Source organism: Betta splendens, chromosome 5 (genome assembly GCF_900634795.4).
Source record: "Betta splendens chromosome 5, fBetSpl5.4, whole genome shotgun sequence".
Lineage (NCBI taxonomy): Eukaryota > Metazoa > Chordata > Actinopteri > Anabantiformes > Osphronemidae > Betta > Betta splendens.
In genome coordinates this window covers 19,324,565-19,344,409 of record NC_040885.2, presented here as the reverse complement: position 1 = coordinate 19,344,409, position 19,845 = coordinate 19,324,565, and the positions used below count along the sequence as shown (strand labels likewise).

The 19,845-nt window shown below is 45.5% G+C and overlaps 2 protein-coding genes across 2 annotated transcripts; both read right to left on the bottom strand.

Moving 5' to 3' along the window:
• Positions 1-765: 765 nt before the first annotated feature.
• LOC114855703 (serine/threonine-protein kinase 4-like) lies at positions 766-16,685 on the bottom strand. Its single transcript, XM_029151074.3, has 11 exons — positions 15,898-16,685; positions 12,426-12,506; positions 11,586-11,714; positions 10,883-10,997; positions 10,635-10,799; positions 10,350-10,517; positions 10,136-10,273; positions 9,908-10,036; positions 9,535-9,745; positions 4,614-4,762; positions 766-2,916 (listed from the first exon to the last, which is right to left on the bottom strand). The coding sequence occupies exons 1-11, from the start codon at positions 15,930-15,932 to the stop codon at positions 2,758-2,760; spliced, it is 1,479 nt and encodes a 492-aa protein (XP_029006907.1). The 5' UTR covers positions 15,933-16,685; the 3' UTR covers positions 766-2,757.
• A 146-nt stretch (positions 16,686-16,831) lies between these two features.
• On the bottom strand, positions 16,832-19,237 carry LOC114855691 (cytochrome c oxidase subunit 6C-1). Its single transcript, XM_029151054.2, has 4 exons — positions 19,104-19,237; positions 18,159-18,272; positions 17,518-17,650; positions 16,832-16,967 (listed from the first exon to the last, which is right to left on the bottom strand). Exons 2-3 carry the CDS (start codon positions 18,261-18,263, stop codon positions 17,525-17,527), a joined length of 231 nt encoding a protein of 76 aa, XP_029006887.1. The 5' UTR covers positions 18,264-18,272; positions 19,104-19,237; the 3' UTR covers positions 16,832-16,967; positions 17,518-17,524.
• Between the last annotated feature and the right edge of the window lie 608 nt (positions 19,238-19,845).

Here is a 19,845-nt window from a genome sequence, read left to right as displayed (position 1 = left end):
CATTAATGAATAACCACTCGCATCCAGCTGCTGCATCGTGTGTGTGACTGATGTGCAGGAGGCAATTGGCAAATTAGGACTGAACGACTTTACATGTTCATAATGAGCAAATAGACTGATCCTCTAGAAGCTACGAGCAGCCAGGACCTCGTCTGCTCCACATCTGCCTCCTGCAGCACGAGGGAAGATTAACAGCTGCGTCCAATGAGCTTCAAACTGACGCGGCTGCAAAAAAGGGGAAGGAGCGTCAGAGTTTGTGCTTGTAGGCAGGTCAGAGGTCAGAGGGTTCTAATGCATTTAAAACCCGCTCACATAAAACTTTTTAGTTCTCGATGCACCAGGTGAAGCTTGCATTAGACTCTAAAAGACTTTGTTACTATGCGAGTATTTATAGAGTTGCTTTCAAGGGTCCTGAATAAATAACTGGCATGGATTAAATATTACACTAAACCTTCTCTAAAAAAAAAGCCATCAGCAGAAAAATGCAGCTTTGCCTTTGTTTAGTTTGTGAAGGCGCAGCTGCAGCGAGGACAGATCACGCTGGTCGACAGATTAAAAATTCATCTCTGCTATTTTGGCACAGAACCCTTCAGTTGGAACAGCAACGAGCCTGAAATGATGGATCCGATGGGACAGGAGACGTTTTACAGGAAGTCTAAGTGACAGCGAGCGCAGTCTGATACAGGAACCACTCCACCGCTGGAAGTGCTGGAGGAACAAGTCCAGTAAAATGCATCATCAGATCATCAACGCACAAACAGACACTTGTTAATGTTCATTTGTTTCTTTATTAGACAAGCAAAACAACTTCCACTGCATATTTAAGGCAGATATAGACTTTACAAACATCAGTGTGCAAAACAACAGCATTTTCCAGCAGATGTGTAAAAAAATAAAGCTTCTGAGAAAGAACTCGAGCAACATCACAGTTTAATACAGAAGCCAACGATGAGCTGAACATTTGCAGTGGAAATGTCTGAGGATGTATTAGACGTCAGCGGCTGAAGTACGACTAGAAAAAGTAGAAACTAAAACCAGAGGAAGACGAATAAATTAAACAGTGAAGCATAGAAACACTTGAGCAAAATAATGAATCCAGTCTCAGCTTCAGGATTCACAGGTTGTAACTGGTTGAATAAACTGATGAGCGCCTGAAGGCATCACTTGCTGTCAGTAAATAAATTAAATCAGGGATCCTCTGATGACGAGCCAACGCCAAACCAAGCAGCAGAGACAGTGACGAGGTTTGTTTCATCAGCCGCCGGTTCCGTTTACACCAGAACCACGGCGCAAACCTGTGAATCAGCACGTTCACTTATAGTCTCCAAACAATATCCAGTGATTACGACTTTTTTTTTACCTAAAAAGATTAGTTTTGCCATATTTCCCTTTTTTTCATGGCGTCATTAAACGAAACCACTCTTTTTATTCAGGTCAACCAAAAAAAACAGCAGAGCCTCAAAAAGAGCAATACATGAAACATCCTTGTGCTTCGTTTGTAACTAAAGATGAATAAACATCCTGTAAACAGAGAATCTGGAGGTTTCGTCTCAGCATCTGATGTCATAACTGACTCAACAATACAGAGACACGACGGAGGCAGGGATTCGAACCGTCGCCCTCCTCCACCCTGAGGAGTTTTAGACCTGAGAAGCTCGCGTTCATTCCAGCTCGTCCTCCTTTCTCCTGTTTTATCCACTCATCGCTCACAGGAATGTAGGAGTCGAACCTAAACCCAGAAACTAAAAGGAACCTATGAAATTAAACATGCGCCACAGACATGAAAGAACTAAACTACAGAGTCAGCTGTAACAGGTGCAGCAGGTGGAGAGTGTCTCCATCCGTTAAAACATGACTGAAGGTCACACTGGGTCCAGTGATTCTGAACTCAGAGGCTAGTTCTCATGGCTCGGTTCTGTCTTGGCCAGAGACACGATGCGTCTCAGGTCCAGTGATTCAGCTCAGACATTAGACGAGAACAAAACCCGAATGATCCTGATAATGAAGAAACAAAACATCTGAGAGACTGAAACAGACGAATCCTGTAGGAAACGGTTTGTAACTGGTTTGTTCTCAGTTTGTTCAATGATCAGATTGCGTTCACGCGATGGACGCAGATTATGATAAAACTCGGCTGTAATGTGTTTTTTCACCAGCGTCTTCACTGACAAAGCTCCACTTTCTGCCTCTGTGCACTTTGTCTGACGCATAATGAAGCAGAACTGTGGGAAGTGTCTTTTTGGGTTAAGGCGACAAGAAAATTGGTCTGATATTGTGGAGAGACAATTGATTTCCAATTTTAACTAACAGGGCTGATAATTAGCAGAATTAACACGCGAGGAGTCACAGTGGTAGAAAATAAGAAATAGAAACATGAATCTTCTCAGAATAAGACGAGGTGAGTGAGGAAACAACCAAACCCACAGCTGGAGCCTCCTGGATGCATATAATTTGTTTCTAGATCCAGAACCAGCAGCAGGGACGGACTGAGCAGTACCATGAGTCAGCAGGTCAAATGTACCACATCCTTGGAGGCGTCGACTCCCAGCGTGAACCAGGAAACAGCTGCTTCATGTCTTGTACCAGAAATGTAAAAATCAATCAAAGAAACATGATGTCGAACCAAATACGCAACAAATGTCAATCATGTCAAACTTCAGAAGTTCTGACGTCAGGTTGGAATTCAGCCGTTTGAAGTTTGCAGCCAGGTTTTCACAGTTTTCGCGGCGGCTGCAGAGGAAAACAAACCCTCGTCTCTCAGAAGTTCTGCTGGCGCCGCCTCTTGGCGTCGATGGCGTCGAGGATGGGCTGCCTCTTGGCCTGGTAGCGCTGACGGATCTCCTCGATCTCCTGCTCCATCTGAGGGTCCAGAGAGGCCAGACGGAGCCGCAGCTCCTCCGCCGACCACGTGCTCACCTGCAGAAACAACAGGCGGATCTGTGACCCAGAGCTCAAGGCTCAAAGGTTTGGATTCAAAGGCAAAATAAGTATCATCAAGACGGAATCATTAGCAGCAGCGTAAGAGGCTGGAAGGTACCAGCCTCTGGACTCGCCGTATCAGGCCCAGTAACAGATGCGGATCGTTACCACAGGCTAAAAGTGTCTGAGCAGAGCTGCGGTAACGAAGCCGCGCTCAAAGGCTCCATCCCCCAGATCGCAACCTGCCGCCTGCTCCAGCTCCTCTCGGGGGACTCTCCTCTCAGCCTTTACCAGCAGCGCTTCGCGTCCAGGCTATTTATTACCCACAATCAATGGAGCTAAAATAACATCAGCGTCCTGGTCCACGAGACAGAGAGAGGTCCTAGGTCTGGACTCCACCAAGGTCACGGGAGACAGAACCTCCAAGTGTTCAGAAAGGTCGATCAATGCCCAAACAACACAACAAACAAAATACTTTAATAGCAATCTACTCAACTGACATAAAATATATAAAACTAAATCGATAGGAAGAAACGTGATGCAAATGATTATTACTGATTATCCTGATGCGTGTTTCTAGTTTATTGGTTTTTATTTTGAAAGGAAACAAGGCGTTAACCTTTTCCCTCGTGCTTCCTTGCTTCTAGCAGCTACTAAACCAAGCAAACGGTCATGAAACATTCAGCTCGTGACCAGCAGCCGAGCTCTCGTGCTCCCACTCAACAAACATTTAAGAGGAAAACTGAAAAAACAAGGATTTCCTCATTTCTCCCAGAACGCGAGTTCCACATCCAAGAACTGAAAGAAACAGCATCACGGTGAACCACAGCATCTCACGCATGGTTAATGATGAGAACGGAGGCAGAGACTCCAACAAAAGCAGGATAAAAGAGGTGAGAGCAGGACGGAGCGGCTGCGGCTCATGAAAAATGCACGGCCTCACCTTCCCTCCATCCATGCTGCTTTGTTGCATCACTGAACTGGTGATGGAGGAACTGACCTTAATGTTAACATTAAGCTCCAAAGCCCTAAAGACGTCGCCGCTCAGACAAAGACGAGACGATCGTCCTGAATACGTACATTAAAGAACATCTGGTGGCGAAATACAGGAATATCTGAGAAGACAGATCTAAAATTAAACGGCGTCAGCGTGAAGCTGTCAACAAGCCGCCGCCACGTCTCCGAGAGCTCCCGATAAATGAGCCTCTTATCCGCACATTTGCAAGTGTAATGGCAGAATAAATCCCCAGAGGATCGGTGCCGTCGGGTAAAGTCTGTTTGGTTTAATTCTCACTGCTTCAGACTAAATAAGCCACACGGCCTCGAGTCTGAACGAGGACAGCAGCAGCGTCGTCATCTGCTGGTGTAAACAGACAGAGACCAGATCAAGATTCACGGCATTAACGTATTCAGGCGCGTCCTCAACTCTCGCTCCGCGTTTCCTCTAGAACAAGTCTGCAGAAGGTTTCTGCTGTAAGACGCGCTTTGCTTCTCGCTGATGACAGACCACGTATCAGGAAACCACCAATGTGAGCATCTGTGGGACAGACAGGCTGCAGTTCCAAGGCCTAGCAGACTCAGGAGCTGGTCTGAGGTCAGTAGCTGCACGGTGCAACCTGACGTGACCCGAGTCCATCAGAAAAGCTGGGCGTCGAACCCTCGAGCACGGCGCGGCTGCACGGCTTCAAACTCACCACTTCCAGGTCTCCGTCGGGCGGCAGCTTGCGGTTGTCGGCGTTGTTTCCTCCTCCGTCGTTGTAAACGTTGGCCTCCTTCTCTTTCTGCTCAAAGTACTCGAGGAAGGACGGCTTGGCCGGCTGCATGGTCTCCGTCTCATCTCTCCCTGGACACGAGGATCAACGCTTGTTAGTGGCACATGGAAATCAAGTACGAAGGGTCCTGTGTTTACAGTGAAACACAGCAAACACCACTGTTTGCAGTTCGTGCCTGCTAATTACTGCTTCAGATAAAAGCTGTGGAGCAGCAGCACAGGTGACTCGGATGAACAGGGAGTTGAATTGTCACTTCTACGACTGAATTAAACACCACAGTGCTTTTGTCAAGTAAATCTATTGACAAACTTTAAGTATATTTTATGTGAAGCGATACGTTTGATGCTGCTCCAAACTTCACTGTGTTCTTTAGCTCCCGTCTGTGTATCTCCTGCTCAAACACAGAAACTGTGACTCCGGCTGATCAGTATTTAGAGTAACATGAAGAGACCCAGATGAACAAACCATGAAGAACAGAAAGATCCCACAGTTAAACCAAAACTCTAGTGAACAATAAAACAAATCAACATCATTAGAAACTATAATTATTCAACAATTACCAAACACGATTAACCAAGTATCACAGACCTGACACAAGGAATTCATTAGCAACAAAACAGTCAGCAATTAAAAAGGATGAGAAATCTAAGGCAGCTTTGGGGATGTGGGAGTAATTACACTTTGTCTGAACTGGTCTCGGCTTCGAGCGTCCATGAGCTCCAGCTCAGAGGATCAGTAGATGCTCATCTGTGTCTGGTTCCTCTGCACCGGGCTGAGCCTCAGCGCCGCGCGCTGTGGGCGTGTCAGCTGCCTCCACCTCCACATCCACATCCACCCGTCTGAGTCCACGCCAGGCAGCACTTACGCTGTGTCCCAGTGACGGTGGAGGCAAAGGGACCTCAAACGGAGGCGTCTACAACAGAAGCCTCTCCTCCACACACATCTGTAAACAGCACTGAAAGCTATTTGTTACTGAGCTCGACTAAAACCGCCGTCTGGAGCAGAAACGGCGTCTGACCGCTGTTCTCAGATCAGTCAGGACTCAGATTCACTCTGTAGTTTATGGCGGTTATGAGCGGGGAGGAGCTCGTGGTCTGTGTTAATCAGATGAAGGAAGGTCAGAGCCATAAATATCCAGGATCGCAAGTCTCTTGTTTGTATGTGGTGTCGTTGGTAACTCCAGCAATTATCTCATGGGTCAAAGACCTTCCACACGTTTCCATTCCTTGAAACTTTGTTGTTGCCGTGACAACCCCACGTGGAGGAAGCAGCCAATGAGCCGTTCCTACACGACGGCACGTTCACGTTTCACATCGTGTTTTCAATTACTCTGATGATTAATGGAATTATCCGTGTAACACGTCTGGAAACAAGGCTTATGGCAAAGAAACGAGAAGATTCAGAAAGGAGGAAAGTTGACGAGTTTTCTTCTTGAAACCAACGTGACCACAACACGACTGAGAGCTTGACTCTGAATGTATAAATGCACCAACGCACGAAACAAACACGACTTTTTACTTTAGGTTTCAGCTTCAGGCGCCGCTGAAAAGCAGAATGTTTAAACCAAAAAACTGACTGGACATCGAACTTGTCCAAATTTAATGAAGCTCATGTAAATGTTTAAAAGCCTCCATCACAAACCCCTTAAATAAGTCAGAGCGGTGCAACAGATCTGCCACATCCAGCTCCAGATGTAAACGTGTGGGGAGGAGACGGAGACGAGGAGCAGGGCCTCAAACCTACGCTGCTGAAGCAGCTCGGTCATGATCAGCCTCACTGGAGAAATCATTCTCACTGACGAGGCGATGGACAGAGAGGCAGAGCTCAGATCTGAATCACTGGAACCATGTAGCTGCAGTCGGGTCATTAATCAGAACATTAAATTGCTTCACTGTCCAGACGCTGAAAGGTTTAGAGCAGCTGCCTCACTGTGAAACCCGAGACACAAGAAGACATGAGATACTAATGATAAAGAGACGAGTCATAAAAAGGAGTTTGCCTTTAGTGTGTGACAAGCTCATCATTTTGTTTTCTGTTTGGACCAGTGGAACCATTAATCCCACCACAGCTGCAGCTGGGTTTAACCAGAGACCTGTCAGAGCTGTGTCCGTCTGACCAGGTCACGATACAAGTGTTTATGTAAATATATTTATAGCCCAACTCACATCTGAACATTGAACGATGGGAAACTCTGCTTAAATAATTCATCTACTGAAATAATCCCCCTAATGGTCCCGACCACGTGCAGGTTGAGACTGTTCTCAGAACCATAAATAACCAACTGACTGAGCTCGTCGCTGTCGTTTCATGTCATTTTCTGTGTAACTCCTAAAAATACCTGAACTGACGACCTGAGACGACGCGCTGGAACGTCGGCTGATAGAAATGTTTTCTGTTATTTCAAAGAACGCTGCATTTTGCTGGATTTGCCAAATCAGAGAGCGCTGAACAAACAGCGTCCGTCAGCTGCGTAGAAACAGTGGAAGATACGTGAAAGCGGAGCTGGAGCCACACATCTGAGCTCTCTGAGCCTCACGTGGCCACGAAGCTCCACATCTGCACTACAGGAGCGGAGGCTGCTGCTTCACTTCCTGCACGGCGCTGAGCGTGTCCTCCTGGGACTGGAAACCTGAAGTGAAGCACTTACATCAGCTTTTAGGAGGCTGTTTTCCAACGCGCCTGGCAGCCGCTCATGCCGTTCGTGGCATCACGTTCACAGCGTTGACTCTACAGAACAGCTACTCCACAGCTGTGAACAGCTTCGTCCAGGTCTACTGACATCACATCTCCTCACGCTCTAAATGAAACCAACCAGATCCTTCCTTTAGCTGGTATTCACGCAGCATTCCATCCAGCCATGCTGCTCTCCTGCCTGTTGCTTTGGGTAAACAGTAAATGAGGGATGAACACCCCCTCTAGTGACTCGGGTTAGTGGCTTATCGCTATGAATTAAAAGGCTGTTTATTATTCAGCACCATTACCAGGGATCAATACCTGAGCTAATACCTCCTCTGGACCCTGAGGGGCCATTAGACTGCGACACTCATCCAGCTCTAAAAGACCCCAACAAAGACACACACGCACACAAACACTCAGCTCAAAGTTACTGGGCTACTAATGTCATTAAAGCTTAAATGTTCCTGTGTTAATGCACTTTAAACTAGCAGCAGTGGATCCATGCTAACGCAATAGCAGAGCATCAGGCAGGAGGCAGAGAGGGGGATCTGTTACAGGCCTCTGTGGTTGTTTGTTCAGACAGAAGGGCTGATACCGTGATAGATACAGATCAGTCAGCATTGGTCAGATGCTCTGGTTTCAAATGTTAATATATCATAGGTCAGAATATTTAGTAAAATAATGATTTTTCAGTTTTATGATGTGGTTAAAATGATCCTGGCCTGTCTGAAGTAGCTGCTTGACTGTGAATGAATGAGGCCACACATTTAGACCCAACGCTGGATCTGATGCTGTTTGTAACAGTTTTATCTTAATGTAGGAAGTGTTATAGGAGCAGTGCCGTTCAGGGACTGAGACGGGAGAGCAGCGTCTGAGCCGCAACTCAGTGAATGCTGGAGACACGAGGAAAAGGCGACGCTGAGGTTCAGACCTTTAGAGGAATGACCCCATCACCATTCAAACGTTGTCTTCAGCTCAAACCTCAGGAGAGGACTTGCAGGTTTGTAACGCTGTGACATAAACCTGCACAGAGCTGAGCATCGGTCCCACGTCCACGCTCAGAGCTGCAGCGTCTCCTTGGGCCTAATTCTCTGCAGTGTAAAACAAACACACGAAGCCTCCACCTGCCAACGCTAACCAACACGCTCCAGCTCCCATTCAGCCTCCGTCCACCAGCACCTCACGCGTCCAACGCCACAACTCCCACACTGCAATAAGAGAAAAGGCTCCAACACTTTGACGCAGCACCGTCACGTCGTCGCTGAACTACAATAACTTCATGTGACGTGAAGTTAGTTTATCATCGACACAGCTTTCTGCCCACTGGATCTTTAGACCTGAGCTGCTTTCAGCTTTGATAACACACTTGTGTCAGTGAGAAGCCATTAAACATCCCAGTCACATTCCTTATTGAAGGAAGGTTAGTAATGTTGGAGTCGCACCCATCGGGTAAAACATAAAACCCAGTAATTAAGTCAGTTAATCCCAGATGTGTGACATCAATGCTGTCTTTGTGTTAAACAGGCACTGGTAACTATCGGTTTGTCCACATTTCAGTTAACAGAAAAAACTAAAATCCACAAAAACAACACTTCACACCCAACTAACATTGAGCAGTTTCTTTGCTTTTTACAATGAGTCCTTCAGTCTCTGTGAAGTGATTCTTTCATTTCTCACCCTGGAACACGTTTAAGAAGCCAACACACCATCAAACCCAGTGCCAGACCCAAAGACAGGAGCCGGGGAACCTCAGTAGGATCTGTGGTCATGCTGCGCCTCCTAGTGGAGGAAACAGCAGCTGCACATGGAAACACGCAGCAGCGGCCACTCAGACTCTTCTGAACAAAAGTCCTTCACTTTTCTGATTTATGTCCATGTTGCCCTGCTCTGTTACATACAAACATGTAACGTGTCACTGCTCATACATGGAAGCCGTGAAGGAGAAGCATCCAGCCATATTGAGCCCGCCTCGCCACAGTGAATGCTTTAAAAGGTGTCAGTGTGTTCCTCATGTGCAGGTTCCACATTCTGCGGTAAACTGGAAGTGGATTTCTCATCAAATGTGAGCTGTCCCACACACGTAGACGCTCGACTCCACACAGTGACATTCAGACTAGTCCAAGTTCAACACGTCCAGTTTGTGGCTGGTTCACAGAAACGCTCTTACTTTTCATTGTGCCGGCCTCCTCTTCGTCCTCGTCATCGCTGTTGATGACCATGGTGCCCAGCCTGGACTGCATGGTCCCCGTGTCGTCGTACTCGATCATGGTCCGTGCCGTACCACTGAGGGAACTTGCTAAAGAACCAGCAGCCCTGACGGTTCCTGAGTCGCCGGTTCCAGCTCGCACCATCGTCCCCTGGTCGACCTCATCCTCATCCTGAAACACACAGACGCACGGTGAAGCCAGACACTCTCCTGTAGATGCAGCTCATATGCATCATGCATATTAATGAATTAATGCATTATTATTGAAGCTCATTTCTCCACGTCTGCAGAGCAAATGATTTCTTCACTTCTGTATTTTATGATTAGTCGTTACCGAGTTGTCGTCATCTTCTGCGTCCTGCTCTCGCTGTTCAGCCTCCAGTTTCTTCATTTTGATCTCCATAGCGTCTGTGATCAGCGCTTTGAGGATGGAATTGGGCTTAGCTGACCTAATAAATGGATGCTGCAGGAATTGAAGATGAATGAGTAACACACATACACTGTTATGGTTATCAAGACTGACGAACGCTGCGTCAGTGGAGAGCCTCTGAGGCAGCGTCACCTGTAACAACTGTGTGGCAGTCGCCCTGTTTTCTGGGTTTTTCACCAAACACTGGCTGACAAAGTCTGGAAAATCTGGTGACCACAGATCTGGGTTCCTAAACGTCGGAGGGGGGTTGGTGGGAATCATGAAGATGGCCTAGAAGACAAAGCCCACTGTAAACTCTCCCAGTCAAACACTGGGTGACGTACAGGCACACAGGGGGAGCGCTCACCCTCATGGGGTGAATGTCGGCGTACGGCGGCTTCCCCTCAGCCATCTCTATCGCCGTTATCCCCAGCGACCAGATGTCGGCGACGCAGTTGTAGCCGATCTCCTGAATGACCTCCGGCGCCATCCAGAACGGCGTGCCGATGACGGTGTTCCGCTTTGCCATGGTGTCCTGGCGTGACAGAGAAAACGTTCAGGAAGGTGGCAGAGAGTATATGAGAGCCTGAATGAAAAGGACACGGCCTTTAGTCCACACACAGTGATGGTTAGCCGTCATTAGGGAACCTACTGTGAGCTGCCCGGCAACTCCAAAGTCGGCCAGTTTGGCCTGACCCTCTGTGTTCAGCAGGATGTTGCCTGCTTTGATGTCTCTGTGGATTTTCCTCATGAAGTGAAGATACTCCAGACCTTTGAGTGTCGACTGCAGGATGGTGGCGATCTCGTCCTCCGTCAGCTGACGGACACAGACAGACAGCTGTAGTTACTGTTCCAGTCTCGCATGGAGTAGAACTGCTGGTTCACCACCACGTGTGTTACCGTCTTGTTGCGTATCCGGATGATGTCAGACACCGATCCGGCTCCACAGTACTCCATGACGATCCACAGGTCGCTGTTTTTGAAGTAGCTGCCATAGTAGCGCACCACATGAGGGCTGAGCACACAGACGTCACGGTCAGAGCACGTTTCCATCACCAAGACTCCAGCACACAGTGAACTACACAGCTGGCCTGAAGTCAAACTGTCAGATTAGGCTCTGACGGCACAAAGCTTATGAGCTGAGACCCTTTTTTCTCACGACCACCTCGATTTAGTGACTTAGGATGACTTTAGTCATTGTTTTCCTTTGTTTCTTACATGATGCTAATTTAATACATGGTGTGGGTGATTGTGACTTAATGTGAGCGTTCACCAGGAACAAATGAGTTGCTTTGAATCCCCTGGAGGCTTCTGTGAGAACAATCTCTCAGCTTGGAGGCGTGTTGGTTTATGGGGAATTCTCCCAAATAAGTATCAGAGCAAAAGAAAGTTTCTTATTAATTTATATTTATTGTACCTACCCAATAAAGCTTGCTTCAAAAGCATCAGTTAAACAAAGGACTAGGAAAAACACAGAAGCTCTGTTCACTGAGCTCAGTAGAGGGTTTGGTGTAAATTACAGTTTATCAACCACCTCTGCAGTAAATGGGTCACAGTGACATGTCACAGACGCTGCTACTGGATAAGCATCAGACACCGGTACCTGTTGCACTGCTGCATGATGGAGATTTCTTTGATGATCTCCTGAAGGTCCGACTCCACTGGGACCTGTTTGATTGCTACAATCTCTCCCGTCTCTTTGTAATGAGCTTTGAAGACACAGCCGTACGACCTGCAGAGACACAGAGAGAGGTCATTAACGTGGCCACATCACAGCAGAGGGCGAGAGAATCCAGTAGCTGAGTGGTCAGAGAGCCTGCAGGGTTCCTTAGCTTCTGATAAGAGTGGCAGGGCGACCTGCACGAACCTCTCCTTTGAACGTATCATTGCTTGTGCAACCTGTTTCAAAGGCACGGGAAGGCAAATGGGAAACATTATGGTGGTGAGCAGATAAAGGCTGATTCAAATTCACATGACATGAAAGATCAGGATCTTCTGTTAGCAACTGGAGAAGTATTAATGTTTCAAATGTTCCAAAACCTAATTTTCCAGACATAGACTTGTCTACTATACATGTACAGCAGAGCCACTGTCTACGTCAATGTTAGCACTGTATGCTGCAGTGTTCGGCTCTTTGAGGAACTAGAAGTTATCAGCTGGCAACATCTGTCACTTCACTCACAAAAGCCAAAAAAATGTTCAAGTGCTCATCAGAAACATTTTAACAGAGCTGGGGTAAATATTTGAGTCAGTAACGTCAGCGCAGGAAAAAGCGATGCACTGAAAGTTAGTCAGCATCAGCCGTCACACACAAACACAGAACAGGAAGTGTGTTTAGACACAGGATATGAAGAGGCGAGGTTGAATGGTGAGGAGGAGGTTCAACATGGCTGACGAGACAAGGACGGTAAGAAAAAGAGCCCACTGAGAGGCTGGGACTCACCCTTCACCCAGCTTCTCCAGGACGTCAAACACCTCCTCCGGCTGCTTGGTGAGACTGTCCTCGCTCAGCTTCTTCAGCTGCCTGCAATGACAGAGAAGCCGCCTTCACCAGCATGAAACGACAGTGATGTGAGCTGACAGCTGTTAGTCGAGTCACCTGCGGTGTTCTGATGTGTGTCACGGCCTTAAAGCTTCAAAAGAGGACAAGCAATTCACAATATGATGTATTATATTCATAGTAATATGTTTAAAAACATCATAAATTAAATGTTTATAGATTTAATTCAGCCTCTGATGGAGTAAACAGAATACGGCTCTGAGCCGAGCTGTTACGGCCCGTTTTTATTTTCCACTGTCCTGAACCTCAGCAGATGTTGATAAGAAACAGTCTCAGTAAACAAACTAGAATAGATCTAGACATGTGACGAGCTATTGTTAGGCTCATGACAGGAAGAAAGCAGGAAATATCAAATTAAGTCCATTCCAGATCAAAGAGGTAACTGCTGCTCCACTTTCCTATTTTTGGTTGAATCTGTGTGAGCTCTGTGATCTCATGCTTTTAGACCATATTTAAAGCAACTTTGAAAAAGGACAAATAATAATGTAAAAACGCTGGAGGCTGTTGTGGCTTGGCCGGATAGCGTCTGTGAAGCTGGACACTGAATGTCATGTTTTGTACAGTCAAAGCATCCACCTGACTGGACTCTGACTGAGAGCACATGCAAACACACACATTTGGCTTTGACTGAAGCCTAAAAACCATGATTCATTTAGTGTGAGGTAACCCAGGACGAGGACGCTCGCTGCACCAGCCGTGAAGCTCACGAAAACACGTCCAGCTCCGTGTCACCACTGAATTAAAAACACGTTTCCTGCTGATATTAAAATATCTGGCAACATCTGTAGCAGCAGCAGCTGAGCTACCAGGTCACAACAGGAAAGTCAGCATCTAAACATTTCTCAAAGTCAGGAAAGGTCTGAAACAAACTGGTCCAACGGCTCCAGCTGCATTTTTAGTATGTGAAACACGATCTTCATCTGCAAACTGCAGCGTCTGGAGACACCTGTAAACCAGCACAGGCCGAGCCACAGGCAAGAGAAGGAGCCGTGATCTGGAGTCTTCAACCAACACACGCGGCTGAAACGCAGTGAAAAAAACAAACGTGACTCTACTGAATCCACTTTTCCTTCCGCTGTGGTTCAGACCTGCTGTTGGTGATCGGTTCCGGTGCTGCTGATCTGACTCCTACACTGAGCGCTACCTGATTCAAAGCATTGCTCTCAGGATGAAATAATAACAACAGCAGTTCTCTCATTTCTTCACAAATCCTGTTTGGGTCACTTAGTGTGTTTACCCATTCGCTGCTCTATAAAACCAGTTTTCTTAACACTGACTGCTTATTACGCTTTAAACATATTTGTAGCCATTTTATAAAACTGCAGTTTGAACGGTTCCTGTCATGTGTGAACTCCACTATTACATTAGCTTCATGAGGAAACCGAGCTGGAGCGCTGATAATGTTTTACTGACATCAGTAGGAACTCCTCAGTTCCTGCCGTCATTCAACACACGCACAGACCATTTAACTAAATAATTAACAGCACGTCCTCTTTGTAAATGAAACGCTCGATGCATCTATTGAAAGATCTATAAGCTGAATTATCATTCGTGGTTAAGATTTCCCCAAAATTTACCTTCTAAATAGTCTTATTTATAACTATTTATTAAAGACATTTGTAGAATTGAAAATACAGACAAATAAATAAGTTGACATGAGGTAAAATGGGGAAATGTTTGGTAACAGTTTATTGACCCTAATGAAGGAGAAGGCTGCAGTTCAGTGATTAAAACGTGTCAGGCCCCTAACGAATATCTTGTCATTCATGGGGGTTTCCCAACTCAGGAAACAACTACTGCGTAACCTCATTTATTTAATGTGACCCTTTCTAGTGTCTATGATTAGACCATACTGGACCAACTTAAACTGCAGGCATTTATAACTGGAGGCGTGAATCACGTTGGCTGCTTTAGACATCTGACATGATTTAACTGGTGCTGCTGCTGGTTTATGACCCCATCAGAGGAGCCAGACTGACAACCAGCTCTTCTATCCACACCTGAGAACAGCAGCATGGGTTTAAACCAACACACCTGAGACCAGCAGCAGCGTGGGCTTAAAACCAACACACCTGAGAACAGCAGCATGGGCTTAAAACCAACACACCTGAGAACAGCAGCATGGGCTTAAAACCAACACACCTGAGAACAACAGCAGCGTGGGCTTAAAACCAACACACCTGAGAACAGCAGCATGGGTTTAAAACCAACACACCTGAGAACAGCAGCATGGGTTTAAAACCAACACACCTGAGACCAGCAGCGTGGGCTTAAAACCAACACACCTGAGAACAGCAGCAGCGTGGGTTTAAACCAACACACCTGAGAACAGCAGCATGGGCTTAAAACCAACACACCTGAGAACAGCAGCATGGGCTTAAAACCAACACACCTGAGAACAACAGCAGCGTGGGCTTAAAACCAACACACCTGAGAACAGCAGCAGCGTGGGCTTAAAACCAACACACCTAAGAATAGCAGCATGGGTTTAAAACCAACACACCTGAGAACAGCAGCAGCGTGGGCTTAAAACCAACACACCTGAGACCAGCAGCAGCGTGGGCTTAAAACCAACACACCTGAGAACAGCAGCATGGGTTTAAAACCAACACACCTGAGACCAGCAGCAGCGTGGGCTTAAAACCAACACACCTGAGACCAGCAGCAGCGTGGGCTTAAAACCAACACACCTGAGAACAGCAGCAGCATGGGTTTAAAGCCAACACACCTGACGACGGAGTCGGTCAAACAAACCTAGAGAGATTACGGAGACTAAACAAAGATCAGCATTTACAGCTAAGGAATTCAACGGGATCACTGCAGCTCTGATGGTGGATTAAGCACAGATTAGGTGGATGAGGTGCATTTAGCTCTTATATTCAATAAGAGGAGCGGGTTTATTCAACAGATCATCATCCATCCAGACTTAGACAAAGCCCAGACTTACAGTCCAGCAAACTTGGAATTTTATTCTTTGCCACATGCATTTCTACTTTTTTCTTAAATACCTGAAATATGAAAATAAGTTCCTTTAAAAAGTCTAGAAATAGAAAATCTTCACAAATAAAGTGGCTGATCTATGTTTGAGACAAATACAGGTAAACTGAATGTAAGAGTCCTTCACATGAGTGATGCGTATTTTTACATATATAAGGCGCAGCTTTTATTCAAGGTGACATTTAAGTTTAAAATTCAACTACTCGGGAAAATACCAGTGACAGCCACCATTAAAGAGCGTGTCCCGTTAGTGACACCTCGTCTACCCGTCCGGTACCAACCGGTCCACGGCCGAGCGCTGAGCTAATCCCAGCCCGCAGCAGCGCACGCAGAGGCCGCCACGCGTCGCTCCGCTCACCTGCGAGGGTGGTTCCTCATCTGGACTTTGTCCATGTCGTCGGACTATTTTACTCGTCTGGGGGTCGAAGGGGCTGGTTCCGAGCGGAAAACGCTGGTGGCTAACTGGGCTAGCAGGCGCAGGCTAGCGGGAGCTAGCGGGGACGACGGCTCGCGCTGCTTCGCTTTCACAGCAGCGTCCCGGTAACGGCCGCCGCCGCCGCCGCTCGGTCGCCGCCAAGAACACAACGTCCGCGCATCGTCCTGTCAAAACCAGAACCAGCTTCAGCCCAAGCACTGGCTCCACACGACGGCCTCCGGGACCATCCTCCTCACGGCTCCGGACAACTTTGAACTTGTTTGACAAACCGCTCGGCAGCCGCTGTGACACAACCCGGAAGCGACGGCCGGAAGGCTGCAGACAAAGGCTGCAGGTCCGTGCGGCGGCGGCAGGGGGCGCTCTCACGCGAGGCAGTGCATCAGGAACCCGAAGATCCGTAGCCAGTCACGCGAATGAAGACGTCACTGTTCTTGGTTAATCTGCACCTGATGTGACAACCTTAAAGACAACACTATATTCAATAATGTGGAACGATCCACACTCGTACTTAAGATACTTCTGCGTGTGTCTCTTTCACAGCACCACTCTCAGCTTTGTTTGCCAGGGAACCGTTACTTAGTACCTTTACATGCACAGAAGCAGCTTTTGAACGTTATATTGAACATACTCTGCTTCTTTAAACCCATAGTTTGTAATTAAATGGGTAACAGCCAAGGACATCCATGTAAATGCCACATGAAATGTATTAACATTGCTTTAACCAAGATGCAGACAGAGTTTGACACCTGAATTCTAAATGTTAATATAGTGCTTGCATTTTTCGCAAAATTTCCTCTAAATGATGTTGACACACCAGATTCATTAAACTACATTTGTCAAATAAACACACAAGGTCTTACATTAATACAAGTTTATTTTAGATTAACATAACAGCATAGAGGTGTTCATGTTTTCAGAACAATAGATCCAAGGGCGCATGAAGGAACTTCTCCAGAATCTCCAGAAAAGGAATGAGTGGAGGGAAAGAAGAGCTAGAAAAAAGAAAATACAATAAAAACATTGGACAAAAGTTCTTTTTCACTGAATATTTGGTGAAATTATTAAATATTTAGAGTGCAATGATTTGCCTTAGAATTCTGCTGTTTTACTTTGAGTACTTTATTCATTTCAGCTATAACCTTGTAAATGCTACAAAACACTGAATCCTTTAGCACAATTGTATCTTATTGTTTTAATATCTAGAGGTGCTGCACAAGGCCTTACCACTGAGTTTAAACCTCTCAAACACACAGAAGCATAGCAAAGCCAGGCGTTGCTATAACTCAAAAAATTAATATTTCCAATTTCAGACCTGCAATTAGGCACCTGATGTCATGTCATCTTTGATACATCAGTGTCTTAGGATTCAGAACAAACCATTAAAAAGACCTCTGTCTGATGAGCCCCCCCCCCAAAAAAATCACTAGGATAATCTTTTCAACTCAAGAACTTAGCTGTTTGACAGTAGCTCATAATACAGGAAAACAAAATCTCATATTCAAAATATCTAAATGTTTATTGTGCTTCAATGAACACACTCACAGGGGGTTTACTTCCCAGAGGGTTGCACGCTGTCAAAGACACCGGCTTCCCTCATGGCGTTGAAGTCTTTGGTGGCGTCGTAATTTTTGTAGAACTCAGCGTAGGTACGTTTCCTGCGCTCTCCCACTACGTACTGTGGGAATCAAAAGACGCATGTTAGTCACTAAAATTTTCACTCACATTGATTTCTGGATAAGTACATTAATTTATACTAATCACATGCAGGTCAATTAGTGTAGTACCAGTGTGTGAGCATGTAAACCTATTCAATATACAGAAATATATACAGAAATACACCGATTTAGAGTAACCCTTTGAATGATTAACACTGAAAATTTATACCTGCTTTGTAATAAGCACTTCCCTTTGTGAAAGGAGTGATTTCAGTTTTCAGCACATTTGGGAATGCACTCCATTACATTACGATAGCATGCACGTTGATGAGGAAAATATCAGAGGCAGCTTTTAATGTAACCATTAAATTAGATGTAAGTGGGTTAATTGCAAGTGACCGGAAAATACATTACAATATACACGTACATCATTTGAGAAAGCTGTTACCGCACTTCATTATAACTGTAGAATCGGTAGAAATCCACTAATTGTCTGAAACGAAGCCGTAGCATGTATGGTATTCTCACCTTGTAAAAGAGTGCAAGTCCTCCACACGAAACAAAGGCCATGGGCAGGACAATCCTCGTACGCTTTGCCAACAGCCCCCTCATCATAGGTTTTGGCAGAGACATTATGATCACCTGCAGAGTCAGACCTTTGTCATCAACATTATGATTTCTGACGTGACACTAAAGACCCAGCGAGACCACAGGCTATTTCCGAGCACCACATACAAAACATGAGCAAAGATTTGTTTTTGTTAAGCACTGAATAATTGGTAGGCAATTTATCAAATTAAACAACACATTAGAATAACAGTTATGTACATATGAGGACAGATTTCAGCTGTCGTGTTGAATTGTACCTTCGAACCTTTAAATTTAAGACGCCGAATTACGGTATAGGAATTGTCACTGGAACTGCGTCGCCATGAGACGCCGCTGCCAAGTCAGGTAGACACGATCTACCAGGTGACCTCGTTGTACGAGTCTAATGAAGCGTTCTGATATTTGACAGTGCAACTAACAAACACGCAGACGCACAAACATATGCGCATTATTTATTAACTAATGTTTAAAATTAAAAATTAAAGGTCTAATGGGTCATATTTCATAAGGCTAAGGGTCAAATATTCATAACGTTACATACCGGACCTTTAAAGACGCCGCTTTGCATGTTTCTCTCATCTGTAACATTAAGGTTAAAACCCCGCTTCCGCACGCCTAATCCTAAAACTACGACAATCGAACTAAAGGACTGCCTTAGCATTTAGCTAACATCGAACAAGCCTGCACAGTATGCTAACGTTAGCTAACTCGGTTCAGCTAAATGCTACATAACTAAACTGCCACAAGAAAGAAAGGCGGGAACTCAAGCAAATTTGCAAAAAATTGGGATTCATAAAGAGGCAACAGTGTAGCCCCAACATTCAATACCAAAGTTTAAAATGTAGCATTTTAGGAAATACTCACTGGTTTGGCTCGCGACCTTCACAGATAGAACCACTAACACAGAGCAGCTGCGTTTCTGTACCGGAAAAGGCTCTACATGAACCCGGAGGGACAAAATAGTGGACGGAAACGCGAAGGCAAAACACGTGACGTCAAACGGCGTACAGTAACAGTGATCGCGTTCAAGTTGAACATTTTCATAGTGAACTAAAGACCCTTTGTTATATTCACGGCACATAATCAATATTTTACATATTGCATCCATTGTAACTTGTCATTGTTAATAGTTTAAATTCAGAGTTTTACACTGTCGAAGTTTTACCTGAGTTCTCAACAAAAAGCTGAGCAGGAGTTTGGGTGTAGTGACACAATCTGACCACACTGGGGCACTAGAGCAGCACTGAACACATCTTTTCTTTCTTTCTTTTATTACATGTTAGCGTTATTATGCATTTTAGCGACACAGTAATAAAACTAATATTATAACACTAATGTAAGTGTTTCTCTTAATTAATCAAAGCCATTTATAATGACTGCTTCAGTACCTGGGATACTAAAATCTTCCAACTTTTCATTTTTAATCCTGTTCTTTCTTTGCTGATTGTGTGTCTTTCCATCCAACACAAACCAACAGAAAAAGTTGTAATTACAGTATTTGTTGGTTTGTTATTTCAGTCTTTTCTCATTTCCTTATTTTCCTCTCTAATTGTTTCCTTCATTGTTCTGTGTTTGAAAATTTAAGTGTTGCCATGTTCATCCTCTG